A 23,197-nucleotide genomic window follows, 5' to 3' on the forward strand; every position below is an offset into this window, starting at 1 on the left:
CAGAAGGAGAATTGAAATTTCTGTGTTCAGTTTCAAAGAACCTGTTAGAAAACTATACAGATTATATTAGAATAAAGCCAAATGGAGAGTTAGAAGATAAAAATAAGCAAAAGGACTTGTTTTAGTCCTTATAAGCCCTTTTCAATATGTACGTTTGTGATTTCAACAACATTTCATTCACAGCTGGATAAATTTCTTATTTGCTCTTCTACTGAATTTGTATGCAGGACCATCTCAGTGCACAAAAATAAATAAATATCTGTATATATGATGTAGAAATTGGTGATAAGTTTCCACTTGTACATTTTAAATACAAAAACTATATTTGTATTGTTAACATTTTCCCTTAGGAAATTTTGTTCTATTTTAGCCCTAAGTAAAACAGGCTCCAGCAATAAGCTGCATTTTTTTTATCATAACCTAAACCATATTTTAGGCATTAACCTCTCTCTTATAAATGCTGTTTTTGTTTATACACTATACATGTCAATATATATCTAAGCCCAGAATTAAAATATTAGAATGCTACTCTCATGTGGCACCATGGATCTTTCCTTAATAGAACTTGGCTGAACCAGATTTCAAATGATTTTTAAATTTCTAATTCCAGTTAAAGATGGTGGAGTAACCACCTGTGTTTATCTTCTCTTTCCTAAGAACCCGCTAAAACCAAAGAAAAGGAAGACATGAGATCCAAACTCAGAAGAGCAAAGTACAGACGTGAACACATCAGCTGTTGAAAGACATTTAATAGCCTTTTGGAGGATAGGAAGCAGGTGGATTAGGAGAGACTGACTGAGATAGGTAGAAGTGGACACTGAGGGAAAGAGACTGACTCACTTTCAAGGACCTCATAGGTGCTTCAAAGCATGGGTCTGACAGCAAGAGGCCTGGCTGCCCATCAGTGTCCTCAAGAATAAGTCTATTAGTCACCATTCCCATCCATATTCACAGAGTCTATGCTTCCATAAAAAGCTACAACACTGGGAGGGAGTCTTTAATACAAAACAGACCAAAATAAATAAACAGAAAAGATAGAACTAGAAAACAGAGAATCAATGACAAGAAACAGAAAAATACCTAAGCATGCCAATAGTAGCAGCGTACTCAAAAAGGAGAGAAAGAGATAATGATTAGCACTTACAATATGACAGGTACCTAAAGTTTAAATATACTCATTAGTTTTATACATGTGAAATCAAATAGAGAATGAATACACACACCCGCACACATACACACACATACATAATCTCATTAAGTATTTGATAATAGGGAAGGTAAGGGAACAAGACAAAGTTTTATAAGGTCATTGTCAAATACTCTTAAAAAAAAAAAAACTTACACATCAAATCTAGGTAATAAGGATTCTCAATGCTGTTAACCTTTCTGCTATGATTCTTCTCAGAGAGAGGTATGTAAAGGTATTACAAATGCTATGAGAAAAAAAATTTATCACAATAATACAAAAGCATTCCTCAATTTTTTAATAGCTAAAATCAATTTTTCATAAAAAAAAATCTCAGAAAATTCAAAAAGCAAAGATAAAGAGATGGAAATTACAAAAGCAAACAGAAAATACTTAGAGAAACAATCGAGATGGACCCAAATCCTATTTTAGAGATAAAGAACAACTAAAGAAAACATAGTAAAGATATCGCCAAAGAAATAATACATATCCAAGATCAGAAAGACTTGAATTCAGTTAGTGTCCAGAAGAATGAGTGAAGAGCACAGACAGGTGTGACCTCATGGAATTCCAATTTTGGGGGATAACAAGAAGAAAACTGTGAGAGTTTTGAAAGGTCAGGGAAAATAATATTAACATGAGGAAAAAGAAATAAAACAATTTTAATAGACTTCTCAAAAGTAACACTATATGCTAAAAACCAATGGACTCATGCTTATAGAAGTCAGAAAAAGATTTCCACACCCAACAAAATTATCAATAAAGCATGAAACAGCAAATATTTCAGATCCTGCCTAAAAACTTTTATGTTTTGTTTTTAATATTCTTTATTTCAATAGCTTGTGGAGTGCAAGTGGTTTTTGGTTACATGGATGAATTGTATAGGAGTGAAGTCTAAGTTAGATTTCAGTGCACCTGTCAACCACGTACTGTACTCAAAACTTCGATTTTCACAAACACAATTATTTGGGAATTTACTAGAAGATACGCTATAGCAAAATAAAGGAAAAGAGTTAGAAAGAGAGAGACATGGGACCCAGGAATCAAGGAATCCAATCCAAAAGAATGGTGAAAGGAAGCCCCAGTCTCAGCTTTTTAGCTAGCCAGAATAAAAGAGCCAGAATAGAAGGGAAAGCCAGAATGAAAATGATCTCTAGAACAAAAGGAAATTTGATAAAATGCATAAGCTAAAAACATTTACACATACAAATAAACAAAGCAGTTAGAAACAGAAAAACTGTCCAAGAAAGGAAACACTATATATTAACAGTAGGTTATATCTAAAATCTAAAATTGATGTATCCATAAATTACAGTATATATATACTGATTAGAAATATGGTGTTAATATAAAATATATAAAAAGAGAACAGTAATTGCAACTGAAGAGTGGAATTTGGGACACAGTAAGGTAAAGGAGTTAATTTTTCAAATATATGCCAGTATCATTTTGATAAATCTGATTGTATATTTCAAAATCTCATCAGATGATTTTCAAGCCATAATGTCTTACATTCATAGGAAAATCCTTTATACATATACACGTGAATATATTTTTCACATATCACACAAATGTATGTGCACACATATGTATACATGCACAAGAATTTATTCCTTTGCATTTGATAAATATTTCTAAAAATCTGTACATTTTCTATCCTTAGCACATTTTTTCCCATAATGCTAAGGTTATTTTCAGGTTAAAAAAATCCAATCTTTATTTGCTACATTTTTCAGATTTACTTAAGCAGCCAAACACCCACATGCACACACAACTTGTTATAAGAATACTGACTAACAATTGTTAAAATCTGCAAAATATAAGATCCCCAAAGCAGAGGCAACAAAAGCAAAAATAGATAAATGGGATTACATCAAACTCAAAATCTTCTGAGTAGCAAAGGAAACAATCAGAGTGAAGAGGCCCTGCAGACTAGCAGAAAATATTTGCAAACCATACATTTGATAAGGAATAAGATCCAGAATATATAAGGAACTCAGCTCAATAGCAGAAAAAGCAAATAATCCATTGAAAAACAGGCTAAAGACCTAAGTAGACATTTCTCAAAAGATAACATACAAATGGCCAAACGTATATGAAAAAATGCTAAACATCACTAGTAACCAGGGAAATACAAATCAAAACCACAATGAGACACCACCTCACTCCAGTTAGAATGCCTATTATCAAAAAGAAAAAAAAATAACAAATGCTGGTATGGATGTGGAGAAAAGAGGTAGTTATACACTGTCATTGGGAATGCAAACTAGTACAGCCATTACGGAAACCAGTATGGAGGTCCCTCAAAAAATTAAAAATAGAAGACTATCTCATGATCTAGCAATCCCACTACTGGGTATGTATTCAAAAGAAATAAAATCACATGCCAAATAAATAGCTTCAGTGTTTATTGCAGCAGTATGAATAATTAGATATGAAATCAGTCTAAGTGTCCATCAGTGGATGAATGGGTAGACAAAATATCGTATATATACACAATGGCATACTATTGGGTCATTAAAAAAAAGTGAAATCCTGTCATTGGTGACAACATCGATGAATCTGGAAGACATTATGTTAAATGAAATAAACCAGGCACAGAAAGACAAATCCTGCATGATCTTACTTACATGTGCAATCTAACAATGTTGAACCCATAACACTAGAATAGTGGGAACCAGAAGCTAAAAATAGAAGAGGCAAAAAGGAGATGGGGAAGAGATCGGTAAATGGTAGAAAGTTACAGTTGGAGAAGACGAATAAATTCTGGTGTTCTATTGTAGGGGTCCCCAATCCCTGGGCCATAAACCAGTACCAGTTCATTGCCTGTTAGGAACTGGGCTGCACAGCAGGAGGTAAGTGGCAGACATGTGCTTCATCTGTATTTACAGCTGCTCCCCATGGCTTGCATGACTGCCTGAGCTTTGTCTCCTGTCAGATCAGTGGCAGCATTAGACTCTCATAGGAACATGAACCCTATTGTGAACTGCACATGGGAGGAATCTAGGTTGCACACTCCTTATGAGAATCTGATGCCTGATGATCTGTCACTGTTTCCCATCACCCCCAGATGGGACCAGATAGTTGCAGGAAACCAAGCTCAGGGATCCCACTGATTCTACATTATGGTGAGTTGTATAATTATTTCATTATATAGTACAATGTAATAATAATAGAAATAAAGTACCCAATAAATGTAATGTGCTTCAGTCATCCCCAAACCATCCTCCCACCCTGGTCCATGGAAAACTCGAGTTCCATGAAACCAGTCACTGGTGCCAAAAAGGTTGGGGACCACTGTTCTACTCCACAGTAGGGTGACTAGGATTAACAGTGGTGTATATCCACATATTCTCACTCATAGGCGGGTGTTGAACAATGAGAACACATGGACACAGGAAGGAAGCATCACACACTCTGGTCTGTTGTGGGGGAATGGGGGACGGACAGCGAGGGTAGGGAGGTTGGGGAGGGATAACATGGGGAGAAATGCCAGATATAGGTGACAGGGGATGGAGACAGCAAACCACATTGCCATGGATGTACATATGCAACAATCCTACATGTTCTGCACATGTACCCCAGAACTTAAAGTGCAATATATATATATAAAACAGTGGTGTATATTTCAAAATATCTAGAAGAAAGGATTCTGAGCATTTTTACTATAAGGAAATAAATGCATGAGGTGGTGGATATGCTACCATACCCTGATTTGATTTTTTACACAGTGTATACATATATAGAAGCATCACACTATACCCCCCGTAAGTATGTACAATTGTGTATTAGTAAAAATCAAAAAATTCCCAAAAACAAATGCAGAAATCCCACTGAGTAGCATCCTCATAATATTTAATTAACAATCTTTTCTTGCACACGATCTCTTAGGCTATAAGCTCTGTAAGGACAGGAAGCACAACTCCTTTATTTGTGGATGGATCCCTGTAGTAAACAGTCAGTAAATTCTTTTTGAATTCAAGAGTTAATCCTTTTTCATACATGGCTTACATGAACACAGGAAACAACTGCCATGTAAAAGCTGTATCAATGGCCACAAAACTGCCTGGGCACCTTTCTACAATAAAAATCCAGGAAAAACATCCCTGTATAGGACTGTGCCCATACTCCAAGCTAGTCAGGAAATCAGACTCATGAAAAAAAAAAAAAAAAGAGAATCTAAATATAATCCCATCCAAATGCTAAACTTGTTACATTGCAGATTTTTGGTTTATATTCATTTTTGTTTTCTGTTTGTTTTGAATACAATTCTTGCAAAAAAACACTTTGTCAACAATATCTCCCTCCTAAAAACATGACTGCTTTAGGAATGACACCAAAACTGGGTCAGTTGTAGGGGTTATGCATTTTACATGCTATAAGGGTAGAAAAGTTCGTGACAGCCCAGGACAGGTTGATGATAGCACATTTTGAAATGCCGAGAAAGTCTAGTAGAAAATACCATTGCTGATAATAGCGATTATCTGTGAGGAAAGAGACTGAGAAGAAAATTTCTGAAATAAGCAAAGGCTTGTTTTATAAAAATAAAAGCAATTATAAAAATGGAAGTAAACAAAGCAGAAGTTCTCTTAACCAATATTCTGAAACAGCAGTTTCAAACCAGGGTATGTGAACCCCTAGGAATACACAAGGAATTTCCAAGGGGTAGACCCACAGACAGTTTTTAAGGAGTCAATTTCCAGATTATCCTTCATACATTTTTTTAAATTGGGATGATGATGGAGGCACATATCTGCTCTCAAGACCCACCTCACCCTCTCCCACTTTGTAAAGAATAATTTTTTGTGCAACCATATCTTACTGATATAGGAGGAAGGCAGGGAAGTGCTAAGTAGAGAAGGGTGGGGTGCCCAGCGAGGGCTCCACCCTCAGACCTTTGCCCACTGACCTAAATGAAGACAGGCATTTCTGGTTTTGTGCCCAAAAACTGCTCTTTGGCCTGCCACACTCCCATTCTGTGCCCAGAAAAACCTGAGAGCTAGAGGGTACACACACAAGCAGCTGGATGTCAAGAGGAACAAAAGAACACACCAGCAGACACCAGCAGACCAGCAATGGCAGAACGATGCAGACAGACACCCAGGGGAGTTTGGCCCCAAGGGGAGTTTGGCCAGGGGCAGTAGACTGAAGAAGAGTGGAGCCCCTGGGTGGCCTGACTCTAGGGGGAAAACCACCTTCCCACTCCATCCCCCTTCTGACTCCCCATCCATCTCTCTGAGAGCTACCACTCAATAAAACCTTGAACTTGTCCTCCAAGCCCATGTGTGATCTGATTTTTCTGGTACACTAAGGCAAGAACCCTGGGAAACAGAAAGCCCTCTGTCCTTGTGATAAGGCAGAGGGTCTAACTGAGCTGATTAACACAAGCTACCTGCAGATGGCAGAGCTGAAAGAGCACACTAACACACACCCACCGAAGCTTTGGGAATCACAGATACTCCTAGACACTGCTGTGGGACTGGAGGCCAAAAAGCGCTTCCCATGGCCTCTGTACCTGCCCATCTCCATACTCCTCTTTGGGATTTAAGCAGCAGCCGGGCAATGAAAATATGAGCCACACCCCTGTCGCATTTCCTAAGAGGGGAATAAGGGAACACTCCCATCGCATTACTATGGTACTAGGAGTAAACATTTATACATTAAAACCCAACAAAAACAGTTTAAAATTTTGTATTATCAAAAGCACCCCCCCACAAGAGTTATTTCATTAAAAGATGAAATTCCAGTAAAATTTTACTAATGCAGAAGAAGTTTAGATATCAACTTAAAATATTCAAAGGGATTCGGAGGTGTGAAGACCACTCACCACCCAGTGCCTTTCTAGAATATTCTAATGAATTACCACAACACAGTGAATGCTTTTACATAGAAAGAGCAAGAGCTGAGCTTCATATTCACCAAATTTGTGCATTACCAAACCTACTTATATCATTTGTAGTAGCTGGAATCATGCAACCTAATTGAATATTGTGTAACTAAGAGAATTGCTTCTTCAAAAAGAAATCGAAATGCTTGGAAAGACCCAAAGGCAAATTGTAAAAAAAAAAAAAAAAAAAAAAAATGCAACCAAATGAGGAATAGGAAAATAAGCATAAAAGTGGGGATAATTTTTTTTTAATTCTGTAAGGCTTCACAAGTGTCTAAGGCCCACACTTCATTTAACCAGAAAACTTAGAATTCAGGGATGACATAAAATAGGTGAGCTTTATGGAAACAAGACCATATGGAATTCAGACTTTAGATCCATGCTCCAAGAAGAGCCTTGATCTTACATCATATGATTGGTAAATGAGTTCATTTATGGGATTAAGTTCAAATAAAATATTAACGCACATGTGATGGTTAATTTTAGATGTCAACTGGATACTAAGAATTATCTAGAAAATTGGTAAATTATTACTTCTGGGTTTTTCTGTGAGGGCGCTTCCAGAAGAGGCTGGCATGTGAGTCAGTGGACTGAGTAGGGAAGATCCATCATTAATATGGGTGAGTGCCATCCAATTAGCTGGAGGCCAGAGAGAATAAAAAGGCAAAATAAAGGTGAATTCTCTTCCTCACTCTCCTGGAACTGGGACGCTTGTCTTCTCCTGCCTATGGACATCAGAACTCCAGGCTGTCTGGTCTTTGGAGTCTGGGGACTTAATACTAGTGGCCTTCAGTCTTGGACTGAGAGTTACACTATTGGTTTCCCTGTCTCTAAGGCTTCTGGACTTGGACTGAGGCAAGCTACCAGCATCCCAGGGTTTCCAGCTTATAGACTGCCTGTCATTTCTCAGCAGACCAGCAATGGCAGAACGATGCAGACAGCTCCATCATCTCATGAGCTAATTTTCCTAATACTCCCTTCTCAACCATCCATCCATCCATCCATCCATTCATTCATTCATTTATCCTATTGGCTCTGTCTCTCTGGAGAACTCTGAATAACATTTCATGTTTGATCTTTTTAAAACAATAATTCCTTCTCCAAATGGCTTTTTCTGTTAACCATACAACTATTGGTCTCAATCACCTATGTGAGAGAACATCTATTAAAATAAAAAGCTATGATTAACTACAGCTCAGTCATCTCAAAAGGGTCCCCTATAATAGGGGATACTATTAGCAACAGGAATTATGCAACCTAACTGAATACTGTGTAAATGTTCAAGACTGACCCCACTTTAGATGTCTGTCAGGCCATCTTTACTTCTGACCAACTTGACTACAAATTCAGGGGTTCCCACAAGGCCCTCAGCTTTGGTAATTCACTAGAATGACTCACAGAACTCAGCAAAGCTATATATATAGTTGTAATTTTTTTAAACAGGATACACATCAGGCAAGGTCTGGAAGTGTCCTAGATGTGGAGTGTTCATGTCCTCTCCCCTTGGATTCAGGGTGCAACACCCTCCTGGAACATCAATGTGTTCACCAATCAGGAAGTTAAACCAAGCTTTGGTGTCCTAAGTTATCAGGATTTCATTACTCAGGCATGATTGATCAAATCACTGGCCACATGAATAAACTCAATCTCCAGCTCCCCTCCTCTACCCATCCAGACACTGGAAGTTCCAATCCTGGTCTTTCTGATAACCTGCCCCCACCTGAAGCGAGGTAAGGACTCACTGTGAGTCATCTTAGTGGCATATCAGAGACACTCCTATCAACAAATTCCAAAGATTTTCAAAGCTCTGTCCCAGGAACTAGATAAATTATTTATTAAACCACATCAGGTAAATTAAAATGGTGGAATGGGGACAATTTAGTTGAGTTTCTTTCTTTCTTTCTTTTTTGAGTCTAATTGCATCCTTTTGCAAGTGAATACCCTGTTTCTTCAACATGATTTATAGAAGAGACTATCCTTTCCCCGATTGTATATTCTTGTCACTCTTGTCAAAAATTAGTTGGTGATATATGCATGAGTTTATGTCTGAGCTCTCTATTCTGTTCTTTTGGTCTAAGTGTCTACTTTCATGTCAGTACAATCATACTGCTTTGATTACTACTGCTTTGTAATATAGTTTGAAATCAGGAAGTGAGTTGCCTCCAGCTTTGTTTTTGTTTTTTAGTTTTCAAAAGTGCTTTGGCTAATTGGCTAATTGGGGTATTTTATGGTTCTATAAAAATTAAGGATTTTTCCTACTTCTGTGAGTAATGCCATTGCAATTTTGGTAGCGATTGCATTTAATCTGTAGATTACTTGGGTAGTATAGACATCTTGACAATATTGCTTAAGTTTCTAATAAAAATTTTGTATAACAGATGAAGATTAAGAGCAGAGAAGCTTAAGAAGACATAAGGAGGCCAGGAAAACAAGAAATCAAGTGAACGGCAATGAAAAAACTTATAGCAAGTGTGAGACTTACTCAAGGAATAACCAACAGCTGAGGATCAGTATCATTTTGTCAACATGTTTGTCAAAAGAGTAGTTTTCATTCAGAAACAATGTCTCTGGAGTGAGAGACCAAACTGAAATGGACCTTGCTTCTTCATCCAAGAGACAAACTACAGCAGTCAAGCTAAGCCTAGGGGTAAACATTGGAGAGGCTAACAATAAAAATGGGGATTTCCAAGCTCTGGTCCAAGAAGAGGTGGCAATATTTGGAAAGGAAGCCTCTGGAAGAGGTAGTTTACTCCTGGAAATACCTGCTAAGATCAATAGCAACAAAACCCTGGAATTCACAAACAAGGCCAAATGTTTACAGTATCTTGTTAATATTACTGAATTCTTTCTGTTCCAAGCATTAGACAAATGGAAATTACCCCATACTTCTGTGGGAGACTACATTTTATTGACTATTTAATACCCATTATCTCCTTTGAAATGGCTCTTGAACTGGAGGGAAAGATGGGTAAGACCATGAACACAGAGGCACTGCTTGTGGAAAGGAAAAGTCTCTCCACACTCCCTACTTTTAAGAATCATCAGAAAGAAAACCAAGATAATACAATTTAAAGGAATATCAGTAAAGGTTGGGCATTCAACCTGAATCTTGCCTTTTCTTTTTAATAGCACATATGAGAGAAGCAGTGAGCATAGCTGAATTAATCAACAAATGGTATTGGGCCAACTAGATAGCCACTGGGAAAGAAGTAAATTTGATTTATATAAAATGCTATATGTCAAAATCCACTCAAGGTGAATCAAGAATTTTAATGTAAAATAATACACTATAAATGCACTATGAGAAAATATGAGAGATCCTCTTTTCATTCTTTCATTTAGGAGTAGGAAAGCCCTTTCTAATCAAAACATAAAATCAGAGGCATAGGGGAAGAAAACTGTAATTGACTTTGTGAAAAGGAAATCGCATAGCTAAAATTTATAAAAATAAAAATAAAGTCAAAACACAGGAGAAAGCTCTATACATGTTCTCGGGATATTAAAAAACTGCAAAAAAGAAACCTACTCCCATCATAACAACAAAAGCTAGATAATGTACAAAATCTTAACTATTTTGAGACCCTCAGAACGTAACAAAGAATGGGTGAACTAAATTCCAAAGGATGTGTGAGGATGTTAACTGTTTGACATTTGTCAGAGTAGGGGAAGAAAAGGTAGCTGCTATAAAGGCAGATAATCAGAAAACAACTCAAATTTTAGCTATTCATTAAAGGCTGTATATGAGCTTGCAGCTTCTGACACAACAGGATTTGGGTGAATTTGTACTGACTCCTTTCCAATTTCCTCGACTGGGTGCTCATGAGAAAGGTTGGGGACAGGGCAAGAGAACAGAGAGAGACTCCCCAGGCAGTGTAGGTTTAGAGTGGTGATAAGCTGTCACTGTGCAATAGACACAAAACACAACGTTGGGGAGAGTCATGTGGCAGGAAACCTGTTCCCTCCCCAAACTACCTTCTCTCGACACATAGCAGGGAAAATTCAGCTGCTATGGAGAGTAGCAGCAGCACTGAGAAAGCCCCACTCTTAGAAGCAGAAGAGCCAAGAAATAATACCCCTGTTCCCAACTCAAGACTTGAACTTATTAATAAGCAACTCTAATCTACCTTTGAGGAGGGGACAAGAGCAAGGAGGAGACCTCCTCATGTTGCAGGGTGTTCAGGGTGTGCTCAAAGCTGAAGGTAAAGAAGGCAAGTGCAGGCTGTAGGGGACCTGGGCAATGACAGCGACAACCAAAAACAAACCCCGCTTACCTGCTGGCCAGATCAGCCCAACTCCTGGCCTGATAGCAGAAGACATAGGCCTGTTTCCTGTCATAAATAATATTTATCTCAGGCTCTTCTTCCACACATACTGTCCAGGATTCAATAAAAAATGATGAGGCTCACATAATAAAGCAGGAAAAAATGACTCAGAAGACAATGGAGCAAGATCTTTGAAGTACTAAGAGGGAAAAAGCAAAAAAAACCGTCAACCCAAAATTTTATGTTTAAAAATGAAGGCAAAATACAAAAAAGTACGAAAATTAAAGTAGAATTTCAATAAGTCTTTAAAAATGGCAGAGTAACAGAGGAATGGAGGGACATAAAAAGAGGCAGCAAGTAGAAAACAAAAAAATAAGCTGGTAGACTCAAACCTAAACATATTAATAGTTATAATACATGGTAACAAACTAAATAATTCAATTAAAAGGTAGAGACTGTCAGATTAAACAAAAATAAGACCCAAATATGCTATCTATAAGAGGTTCACTTTGAGAAACAGAAAATTGAAAATAAATGAATGAAAGAAAGATATACCATAAAAAAAAGTAGGCATAAAATGACAGGAATCACTGTATTAGTAATAAATAAAACACATTTCCCAACAAAAGGCATTATCATGGATAAAGAGGAACATTTCAGTATAACAAAAGGGCCAGTTTAACAGAAAGATACAGGAAGCCTGAAGTGTATGCTTCAAAATAAGTGAAGCAAAAGTACTATAATTAAAGGGACCAAGAGACCATACTACACCCATAGATGGAGATTTCCCCCTTCTCTCAACAAGTAATAGAATAACTAGACAATATTACCAATACCACCATAAATCACAGCAATAGTATCAACCAGCTGGACTTAATTACTATTTATGGAATAGTACAAGCGACAACATCAGAATACACATTGTTTTCAGCACATGTGGTAAGTTTATCAGAAAAGACCATATTGTGAACCATATAAGCCTCAGTAAATTTAAAACTATAAAAGTCACAAAGAGTGTGATATATAAACACAATTTAATAAGATTAGAAACCAATAATAAGAAAAAACATTTGGAAATTAAGCAACAGATTACTAAAGAATCACCAAGTCAAAGAAGAAAACAGCAAAAAAATTAGAATATATATTGGTGTGTATAATTTTTTAAAAAGCAAAATGAAAACCTTCTTAGACCAACAAAAGCTAAAGTAAATTATTTGCAGCAACTCAGCACAATAAGAAATAACAAAGGCATTTCTTCAGGCAGAGCAGAAGGAATATGACACTACATGGAAATTTCAGTACAGGTAAGGAAATAATTAGTGCTGGAAATTATAAAAATATGAAAGATATTTTTCATATTTTCAATCTCTTTTTACTATAACTCACTGTCTAAAGCAAAAATAATAATATGCTAAGGAATTTAAAGCATAAAGTAGAGGCATGAAACAAAAGCATATTGCTGAAACATACTTATGATATACTTAAGGTAGTCTATTATTTGAAGGTAGACTGTAAGACAAAGTGACATATTTGAAGCTCCAGGGTAGCACTGTCCAAGAAGACATTCTGTGCAAATAAAAATATGCCATATTCATACTGTCCAATATGGTAGCCACTAGCCAAAGTGGATACTGCACACTTGAAATGTCATTAGTTTACCTAAAGATATGAAATTTCAAGCATTTAACTGTAAATTAATTAAAAATTTAAATTTAAGGCAGATACGTTCATCAGTTTGCTCCTTTCTGCCCGTGGACGCCGCCGAAGCAGCATCGTTAAAGTCTCTCTTCTCCCCGCCATCATGTCTAAGTCAGAGTCTCCTAAAGAGCCGGAACAGCTGAGGAAGCTCTTCATTGGAGGGTTGAGCTTTGAAACAACCGATGAGAGCCTCAGGAGCCATTTTGAGCAATGGGGAAGGCTCACAGACTGTGTGGTCATGAGAGATCCAAACACCAAGCGCTCCAGGGGCTTTGGGTTCGTCACGTATGCAACTGTGGAGGAGGTGGATGCAGCCATGAATGCAAGGCCACACAAAGTGGATGGAAGAGTTGTGGAACCAAAGAGAGCTGTCTCAAGAGAAGATTCTCAAAGACCAGGTGCCCACTTAACTGTGAAAAAAATATTCGTTGGTGGCATTAAAGAAGACACTGAAGAACATCACCTAAGAGATTATTTTGAACAGTATGGAAAAATTGAAGTGATTGAAATCATGACGGACAGAGGCAGTGGCAAGAAAAGGGGCTTTGCCTTTGTAACCTTTGACGACCATGACTCCGTGGATAAGATTGTCATTCAGAAATACCATACTGTGAATGGCCACAACTGTGAAGTTAGGAAAGCCCTGTCAAAGCAAGAGATGGCTAGTGCTTCATCCAGCCAAAGAGGTCGAAGTGGTTCTGGAAACTTTGGTGGTGGTCGTGGAGGTGGTTTCGGTGGGAATGACAACTTTGGTCGTGGAGGCAATTTCAGTGGTCGTGGTGGCTTTGGTGGCAGCCGTGGTGGTGGTGGATGTGGTGGCAGTGGGGATGGCTATAATGGATTTGGTAATGATGGAGGCAATTTTGGAGGTGGTAGAAGCTACAATGATTTTGGCAGTTACAACAATCAGTCTTCAAATTTTGGACCCATGAAGGGAGGAAACTTTGGAGGCAGAAGCTCTGGCCCCTATGGTGGTGGCGGCCAATACTTTGCCAAACCACGAAACCAAGGTGGCTATGGCGGTTCCAGTAGCAGCAGTAGCTATGGCAGTGGCAGAAGATTTTAATTAGGAAACAAAGCTTAGCAGGAGAGGAGAGCCAGAAAAGTGACAGGGAAGCTACAGGTTACAACAGATTTGTGAACTCAGCCAAGCACAGTGGTGGCAGGGCCTAGCTGCTACAAAGAAGACATGATTTAGACAAATACTCATGTGTATGGGCAAAAAACTCGAGGACTGTATTTGTGACTAATTGTATAACAGGTTATTTTAGTTTCTGTTCTGTGGAAAGTGTAAAGCATTCCAACAAAGGGTTTTAATGTAGATTTTTTCTTTTTCTTTTTTTTTTTTTTTGCACCCATGCTGTTGATTGCTAAATGTAATAGTCTGATCGTGACGCTGAATAAATGTCTTTTAAAAAAAAAAAAAAAAAAATTTAAATTTAAGCAGCTACACAGGGATAGTGCCTGCCTTATTGGATAGTACAGCCCATTTTTTAAAAAAACCACAATTTTGAGGTATAATTAGTAATAGGAAAATTGTATCCTAAAAAATACTCAATTCAAAAGAAGGCAGAAAAACAAATTAACAACATATAAAAGTAGAAAACAAAAGTAATATGAAATGTGCTACATAATAATGTATCTGTCGATGACAGACCACATATATAATGGTGGAAGTATAAGATTATAATACTGTATCTTTTCTATGTTTAGACATACAAATCTTACCATTGTGTACAACTGCCTACAGTAATCAGTACCATAACATGCTGTCCAGATTTGTAACTCAGAAGCAACAGCCCATACCATATAACTTAGGTGTATAGTCATCTAGGTTTATGTAACTCTATGATATGTGCACAATGACAAAATCACCTAACAGTATCTTTCTTAGAAAGCATCTCCATTGTTAAGCAACACACAACTGTAGATTTTAATTCAACCATATCGAAAATTATGTGAAATGTAAATCATCTACACACACTAATTAAAAAGGCAGAGATTTTGGAATAAATAAGCAACAAAACCCAACTATTTGCTGTCTATAAGAAACCCACTTTAAATATAAAGATATACATTAAAAGCAAACAAATGAAAAATATATACCATGTAATCACTCATATAGGAAACTTTGAATGACTATAGTAATATTAAATTACAGAGTAAACTTTAGAAAAAACGACTATTACTAGAAGTAAAAACAGGAACTTCATAATCATAAAGAAGTCAATATATATCAAGATAACACTGTAATCCTAAATGGGTATGTATCTAATACCAGAGTTTTAAAACACAGAGATTAAAAACTCGTGGAACTAAAAGAAACAGATAAGCACACAATTATAGCTGGATATTGATATGGTTTGGCTGCGTCCCCACCCACATCTCATCTTGAATTTCCATGTATTGTTGGAGGGACCCAGTGGGAGGTAATTGGGTCATGGGGGAGGTCTTTCCCATGCTGTTCTCATGACAGTGAACAAGTTTTACAAGATCTGATGGTTTTAAAAAGAGGTGTTCCTCTTCACAAACTCTCTCTCATTCTCTCTTTGCCTGCTGCCATCCAAGTAAGACAGGACTTGCTCCTCCTTGCCTTCCACCATGATTGTGAGACTTCCCCAGCCACATGGAACTGTAGATCCAATTAAACCTGTTCCTTTTGTAAATTACCCAGTCTCAGGTATGTCTTTATCAGCAGCATGAAAACGGACAAATACAGTAAATTGGTACCCGTAGAGTGAGTGTTGCTGACAAGATACCCAAAAACGTAGAAGTGACATTGGAACTAGGTAACAGGTAGAGGTTGGAACAGTTTGGAGAGCTCAGAAGAAGACAGGAAAATGGGGAAAGATTGAAACTTACTGAAGACTTGTTGAAAGGCTTTGCCCAAAATGCTGATAGTGATACGAACAGTAAGGTCCAGGCTGAGGTGGTCTCAGATGGAGATGAGGAAGAACTTGTCAGGAATTGGAGCAAAAGTGACTCTTCTACGTCTTAGCAAAGAGACTGGCAGCATTCTGCCCCTGCCCTAGAGCTTTGTGGAACTTTGAACTTGAGAGATGATGTAGGGTAGCAGAAGAAACTTCTCCAAGAAGCAAAGCATTCAAGAGATGACTTGAGTGCTGTTAAAGGCATTCCATTTTAAAAGGGAAACCACAAAAGTTTGGAAAATCTGCAGCCTAACAATGTGATAGAAAAGAAAATCCCATTTTTCTGAGGAGAAATTCAAGCCAGCTGTAGAAATTTGCATAACCAACAAGGAGCTGAATGTTAATCACCAAATCAATTAGGAAAATGTCTCCAGGGCACACCAGAGAACTTTATGGCAGCCCCTCCCATCACAGGTCTAGAGGTTTAGGAGAAAAATGGTATCATGGGCTGGGCCCAGGTTCCCTCTGCTGTGTGCAGCCTAGTGACTTGGTGCTCTGCATTCCAACTGCTCCAGCCTTGACTAAAAGGTGCTAAATACAGCTCAGGCTGTTGCTTTAGAGGAATGAAGCCCCAAGCCTTGGCAGCTTTCTGTGGTGTTGAGACTGAGAGTGCACAGAAGTCAAGAATTGAGGTTTGGGAAGGTCCACCTAGATTTCTGAGGATGTTTGGAAATGCATGGATTCCCAGACAGAAGTTTGCTGCAGGGGCAGGGCCCTCATGGAGAACCTCTGCTAGTGCAGTGCGAAAGGGAAATGCAGGGTTGGAGTGCTCACACAGAGTCCCTATTGGGGCAACACCTAGTGGAGCTGTGAGAAGAGGCCCACCATCCTCCAGACCCCAGAATGGTAGATCCACCAACAGCTTGCACCATGCCCCTGGAAAAGCCACAGACAATGCCAGCCCATGAAAGCAAGTGGGTGGGGGGATACACCTTGCAAAGCCATAGAGGTGATGCTGCCCAAGGCTGTGGGAGCCCACCTCTTGCATCAGCATGACCTTGACGTGAGACAGGGAGTCAAAGGATATCATTTTGGAGCTTTAAGATTTGACTATCCCACTGAATTTTGGGCTTCTATGGGACCTGTGGCCCCTTTGTTTTGGCTAATTGCTCTCATTCCGATTGGCTATATTAACCCAATGCATGTACACCCATTATATCTAGGAAGGAAGTAACCTGCTTTTGATATTACATGCTCATAGGCAGAAGGGACTTTCCTTGTCTCAAATTGATACCAGACTGTGAACTTTTGAGTTAATGCTGAAATGAGTTAAGACTTTAGGAGAATGTTGGGAAGGCATGATTGTTTTTTAAATGTGAGGACATGAGAATTGGGAGGGGCCCAGGGCAGAATGATATGGTTTGGTTTTGTCTCCACCCATATCTCATCTTGCATTACCATGTATTGTGGGAGGTAACTGGTGCGAGGTAATTGAATCATGGGGGCAGGTCTTTCCCATGCTGTTCTTGCGAGAGTGAATAACTCTCATGAGATCTGATGGTTTTAAAGAAAAGGCACTCCCTTGCACAAGCTCTCTCTCATTCTCATTGTCTGCTGCCATCTATGTAATATGGGACCTGCTCATCCTTGCCTTCTGCCATGATTGTGCGTCTTCCACAGCCACATGGAAGTGTAAGTCCAATTCAACCAATTTCTTTTGTAAATTGCCAAGGCTTGGGTATGTCTTTATCAGAAGCATGAAAACACACTAATACAGAGACCTTAAAACTTGACTCTTAGTAACTGATAAAACAAGCAAACAAATAATCTGCAACTGGCTGGTATTTATGGAACAAGTGTGCCCAAAAACATCAGCATACATATTTTTTAGTACGATATGGAACATTCATCAAGACAGATCATATTCTAGGACATTAAAAAAAACTCAAAAACCTAAAAAGCATACCAAGCAGGCTCTTTAACTACAAAAGATTTACACTAGAAGTAAATAAAAGAACAATATTTGGAAAAATCCAAACTATTGAAAAGTAGACAATACATTCCTAAGTAATTCATGGATCAAAGGAAAACACAAGAGTATTTAGAATACGTTTTTAATACAATGAAAAATACAACATATTAAAATGTATGAGCTATATCTAAAGCAGTGACCAAGGGAAATTTATAAAAGTAGATCCTTACATTCAAAAACAAGAAAAATCACAAGTCAAAAACTTAAGATTCCTTGTAACTTAAAACTATAAATAGCAAATTAAATTCAAAGCAAAAAAGGGGGGGGGAAAAGCATGAAGCAATGAAAGAGAAAACAGAAAAATAATTAAAAGCAAGTAATGAAACAAGTTTTCTCTTTGAAAAGGCCAGTTAAATTGATAAATCTCCCCAAATTAATCAAGAACAAAAGAGAAAAAATATGTATCACCAATATTAACAAAAAAGGAAATATCATTACAGATTATACTGATTATTAAGAAAAACAACAGTATATTACAAGCAACTTCATACCAATGTTTGATAACTTGTTTGAAAATTTCCTGAAAAACAAACTACTAATGTTCATTCCAAAAGATATTGACAACATGAGTATCTCTATATCAAATAAAGACATTAAAGTTACACTTTAAAACCTTCCCACAAAGAAAACCACATGTCTAAAGGCTTCATTGCTGAATTTTTCCTAAAATTTAAAGAAGAATTAATGTCAATTCTACACAAACTCTTCCAGGAAACAGAACAGGAGGGACCATTTACTACCTCATTTTATGTAGCCAGCATTACTCTGATATGAAAACCAAAGACATTAAAAAAAGGAAATCACAGACCAATATCTCTCATAAAATAGATGCAAAAATCCATTTAAACACCAGCAAGTCGGTAAGAACTAAAACCACAAAAGTCATAGAAAAAAAAAAAGTATGGGAGTCAATCTTCATGACTTTGGATTTGGCAATAAATTCTTAGATGTTACACCAACAATACAAGCAATGAAACAAAACAAGTAAGTAAATTGGACTTCATCAAAACTCAAAACTTTAGGTATCAAAGAATACTTTGAAGAGTGAAAGACAACACAGAAAATAGGATAAAATATCTGGGAATTCTGTATCTGATAAGGGTCTAGCATCCGGAATACATCAAAAACTCTTACAACTCAACAACAAAAAAAAGACAAACAACCCATTTTATAAAGTCATTTTATAAAGGACTTGAATAGATATTTCTCCAAAGAAGATATACAAATGGCCAAGAAGCATATGAAAAGATGCTCAACATCATGAGTCTTTAGGAAAATGCAAATCAAAACCACAATGAGATACCAGTTCCCACCCAAGAGATGGCTATAAGCAGGAAAACAAAAGTGTGAGCAAGGCATGGGGAAATCAGAAACGTCATACATTTCTGATGGGAATGTAAATGGTGCAAAACAGATTTTCAAACAAAAACTTATACATGAATGTTTCTGGTGACATTACTCAAAATAGCCAAAAGGTGAACACCACCCAAATGTCTATCAATGGATGAATGGATAAATAAAATGTGATATATTCATAAATTATTCAGTGATTGAAAAAAATTGAGTACTGATTCATGCTACAACATAAATGAAACTTAAAAACATGATGCTAAGTGAAAAAAGAAGATAGACAAAAAAGCCACATACTATACAATTCCACTTACATGAAATAACCAAACCCGGCAAATCCATAGAGCAGAAAGCAAACTAGTAATTGCCTGGCCTAAGGAGAGGGAGGAGGAATGGACAGTAGCTCTTTAAAGCATCTGCATATGAGATTTCCCTTTGTGGTGATGAAAATATTCTGGAACTAGACCATCATGTGATTGCACAGCATTGTGACTGTACTAAGGACCACTGAATTGATCACCTTAAAATGGTTTTGAAAATGTGTATTTTATAACAATAAAAAAGCAAATCAATTCCAGCAGTATATAAAAATAATATGTAATGGTCAAGTAAGGTGTATCCAAGGAATGCACAGTTGATTGAATGTTAAAAATAGATCAGTGTAACTCACCAATATGACCATCTCGATAGATGCAGAAAAAGTATTTGACAAAATTCAGCATCCACCCATAAGAAATAAAACTCTCAGCAAATTGGAAATAGAAGGAAATCTCCTCAACCTGATAAAAGGCACATACAGAAAACCTATAGCAAACATACACAACTATGAAGACCAAACGCATTCCTCCTAAGACTGGAAACAAAGCAGAAATATTTGCTCTCACCACTTTCATTCAACATTGAACTAGAGGCCCTAGCCAGTGAAAATTAGGGAAGAAAAAGAAATAAAAACCAAATAAAACTATTTCTATTTGCAGATTACATGGTCATTCATGTAAAAAAGGCAGTCAGTCTCCGAACCAGATAGACAAGCACAGACAGAGGAGCTTCATCCAGCCTGGGAACCTCAGCACTGTGACCAAACACCAAACAGAGATGGGGAGAGGCCTCCCAAGAATACATTTAGGAAAATAAGAAAAAGATATTTGTAAACACTGAGGATTTTTCTCAAAGAAAATGGAAGGGGACAGTGATCCAAGAAATGATGGATCTACCTATTTCAGAGTTTCCCACCTAGTTTTTTGACTCTCCAAATGGCTCCAGAGTTTGCAAAATAAACTTCAAAGAAAAATCACAGACACACACACACACAGAGAAAAAGAGATGGATGAACTGAATAAATATCAAAATAACAGACGTGATTGTCAATAAACAATAAGATTGTTGAGACTTCAGTTTTCTTCTTTTTCCTTTTCAGATTTTCCCAAGTTTATTTTTATAAGGACCCTGTTTACTCTCGCAATAAGTATTTGTCTTAAATGAGAAAAAGAAGGTCAAAACACAAATTAGGGAAAAGATCTGCAACAAGACAGATGGAACTATGTTCTTCAATACATAAAGAGTTTTAAAAATCAATTAAGAAAGGAATGAGAATCCAAAGAGTCATGCATAAACAGAAATACAAATTGCTTGTAATCATATGAGAAGATGTTCAACCTCACTAATAATTAAAGAAGCAAAAATTAAAATAACTCTGGCAGTTCTGAAAAGCTTTATGATTCAAAGCATTAAGAGAGATTGCGAGGGGAAGGCACAACCTTTCGTGTAAATTGCTATATTGTGAAAATATTGCAAGAAAATACTAAATAAAAAGAAAACTTTTCTTAGTAGGCATCTATATGTTAAATGCACACACTCTTTAACTTAGCATTTCTACTTCTAGATGTTCTACAGATGTATTTGCAAATGCATACAACAATCATGTACAAGGTTGTTCAGTACTCTTTCAAAATACCAAAAACTGGAAACAGCTCATATGTCCATCAACAGGGGACTGGTCAAACTATGTTTAGTCCCCATAATGCAGGAAGGTGATCTATATGGCCTGATATCAGATATGTTTACTCTCCATCCTATAGAATTAAATTAATAAAGCAAGTTGCAGGATGATATGGAGAGCATTCTCTACATTGTGTTTAAAAAAAAAAATTAGATCTAAGTTTAGAAAAGTACTGGAGGACACCATGGCACACGTTTATCTCTATAACAAACCTGCACATCACACACATGTATCCTGGAACTTTAAATTAAATTTAAAAAAGAAAAGTACTAGAGGAAACACAAGAAAATAGTTAACTATGAGGCCAGGTGAGGTGGCATATGCCTACAGTACCAGCTACCCAGGAGGCTGAGATGGCAGGATCATGTGAGCCCAAGAGCTTGAGGCTGCAGCGTGCTACAATCACACCTATGAGTAAACACTGTAGAATAGCCTCTGCATTCCAGCCTGGGCAACTTTGAGACCCCTTCTCTTCAAAGAAGGAAAGCGTTAACTATGGTTACCTCTGGGTAGGTAAACTTTTATATATACTTTGTACTGTTTGAAATCTTACCATATTTAAGTATTAGCTTTTATAATCACTTACTCTTAATAATGTACTACATCTTGGTTTTCTACTTTGCAAAATAGTAATCATAATTGTCTAGCTCATCTCAGAAGGTACTTATGAATACCAAATGAGAAAATACAGATGCATAAAAGTGATCTGTAAGCTTTATATGGGTGATCCATAAACTGCATATAAGTTAGGTATTATTGCTAATCAGGTTTATTTTCAGCTACAGGAAATCATTTTATGACTCAGGATTTATAATGGGTAGGTCTGAAGAAAATTTTAATTTACTGGGGAAGGATAAATGAGAAATAAAGGCTAAGAACATTGCTACGAAATATATTAGTGGAAGAAGGTTTTTGTCTTCTTTTGCCTTTAAGGACAGAGGAGAAAAAATAAAAAGAGTCAGGAAAAAAATAAGCTCATGCAGAAAGTTATTTCTGTGCTAAATAAAAATGTAATCCTATATAACATTTTTAGGTCCTTCAAAATGAAGATATAAAATTTCACATGAAGTTCCACAGGAGCCTCATAATTAAAGAAGAGTCAATTGAGGCCAAGGTGATCTAAAGAGAAATATGTCCCCTCCATGCTGAGTGAATTTTAAACAGGTGTTTGCAGGTATCAATAAAGCTAATGTTAAGGAGAAACAAAAAAAACAACGAGACCTCAGAGTATTCAGCAGAGACTGAAATTGCGACAAACTAACCCCCTACACTCACTATTAAAAGCTCATTAACTCCCAGCTGTTCATCCATTAGGCTAAGAAGAAGAAAAAGCACATGCCCTCACTGTCACATATTTATACCAGAGGTTTTCATCTCATAAAGGGGAGAGAGAGGGAAGATAAGGAGAAGATAACAATCATAATTATATCACCAGGCTGTGGAGAAAGCTGTGCTAAGTATAATAATAAACCTCTCAGGCAATAAAGTCAGATGAATGTCCAAAGTCTGCCATTATGAAGAGGAAAGAAGAGAGGAGGGTGAATGCCCATTGGCATCATGGGACTTGTTCTTGAGCCACTTACAAATCGGACAGCCTTGGCTCATCCCACCAGGTCACATCTGATCTACAGCACAAGCAGCAACACTTGCAAATAAAATTATTTCCTCCCAGTCATTCACCATGGTACACAGTCCCTGACCATCAAATTAAACAAAAGAAGGCATAAAGAATACAAATCAAATTTAAAGCAATCTATGCACAAACCATTATTTTCCTTAAAGAATGATGGAATGGAGCTGCTTCTTTTGTCATAAAGCTTCTAGACCATCATTCAAAACTAGCAACATATAACCAGAAATGCAACTCACAGGTGATTCATTTGGCTCAAGACTCTGAAAATTTTTTAGTTGTC

At 37.1% G+C, this 23,197-nt stretch overlaps 2 protein-coding genes across 7 annotated transcripts in view; one reads left to right on the forward strand and one right to left on the reverse strand.

The window, feature by feature from the left end:
- Positions 1–23,197, reverse strand: part of TAFA4 (TAFA chemokine like family member 4) — a 210,268-nt gene that overhangs the window by 48,254 nt on the left and 138,817 nt on the right. The window contains exon 2 of one of the 6 annotated variants that reach the window (XM_035276075.3): positions 11,345–11,534. The exons of the other annotated variants lie outside the window; for them this stretch is intronic. Within the exon in view, the coding sequence (XP_035131966.1) occupies positions 11,345–11,408 (64 nt within the window). The 5' untranslated portion in view covers positions 11,409–11,534. The remainder of the gene's footprint in view (positions 1–11,344; positions 11,535–23,197) is intronic. 6 annotated transcript variants of the gene reach the window in all.
- LOC108588454 (heterogeneous nuclear ribonucleoprotein A1) lies at positions 13,076–14,465 on the forward strand. Its single transcript, XM_035276072.3, has one exon. It carries the CDS (start codon positions 13,137–13,139, stop codon positions 14,097–14,099), a length of 963 nt encoding a protein of 320 aa, XP_035131963.1. The 5' UTR covers positions 13,076–13,136; the 3' UTR covers positions 14,100–14,465.

Source organism: Callithrix jacchus, chromosome 15 (genome assembly GCF_049354715.1).
Source record: "Callithrix jacchus isolate 240 chromosome 15, calJac240_pri, whole genome shotgun sequence".
Taxonomy (NCBI): Eukaryota; Metazoa; Chordata; class Mammalia; order Primates; family Cebidae; genus Callithrix; species Callithrix jacchus.

Coding starts and splice junctions, on each gene's coding strand:
- LOC108588454 (XM_035276072.3), top strand. CDS start 13,137: ATGTCTAAGTCAGAGTCTCCTAAAGAGCCGGAACAGCTGAGGAAGCTC.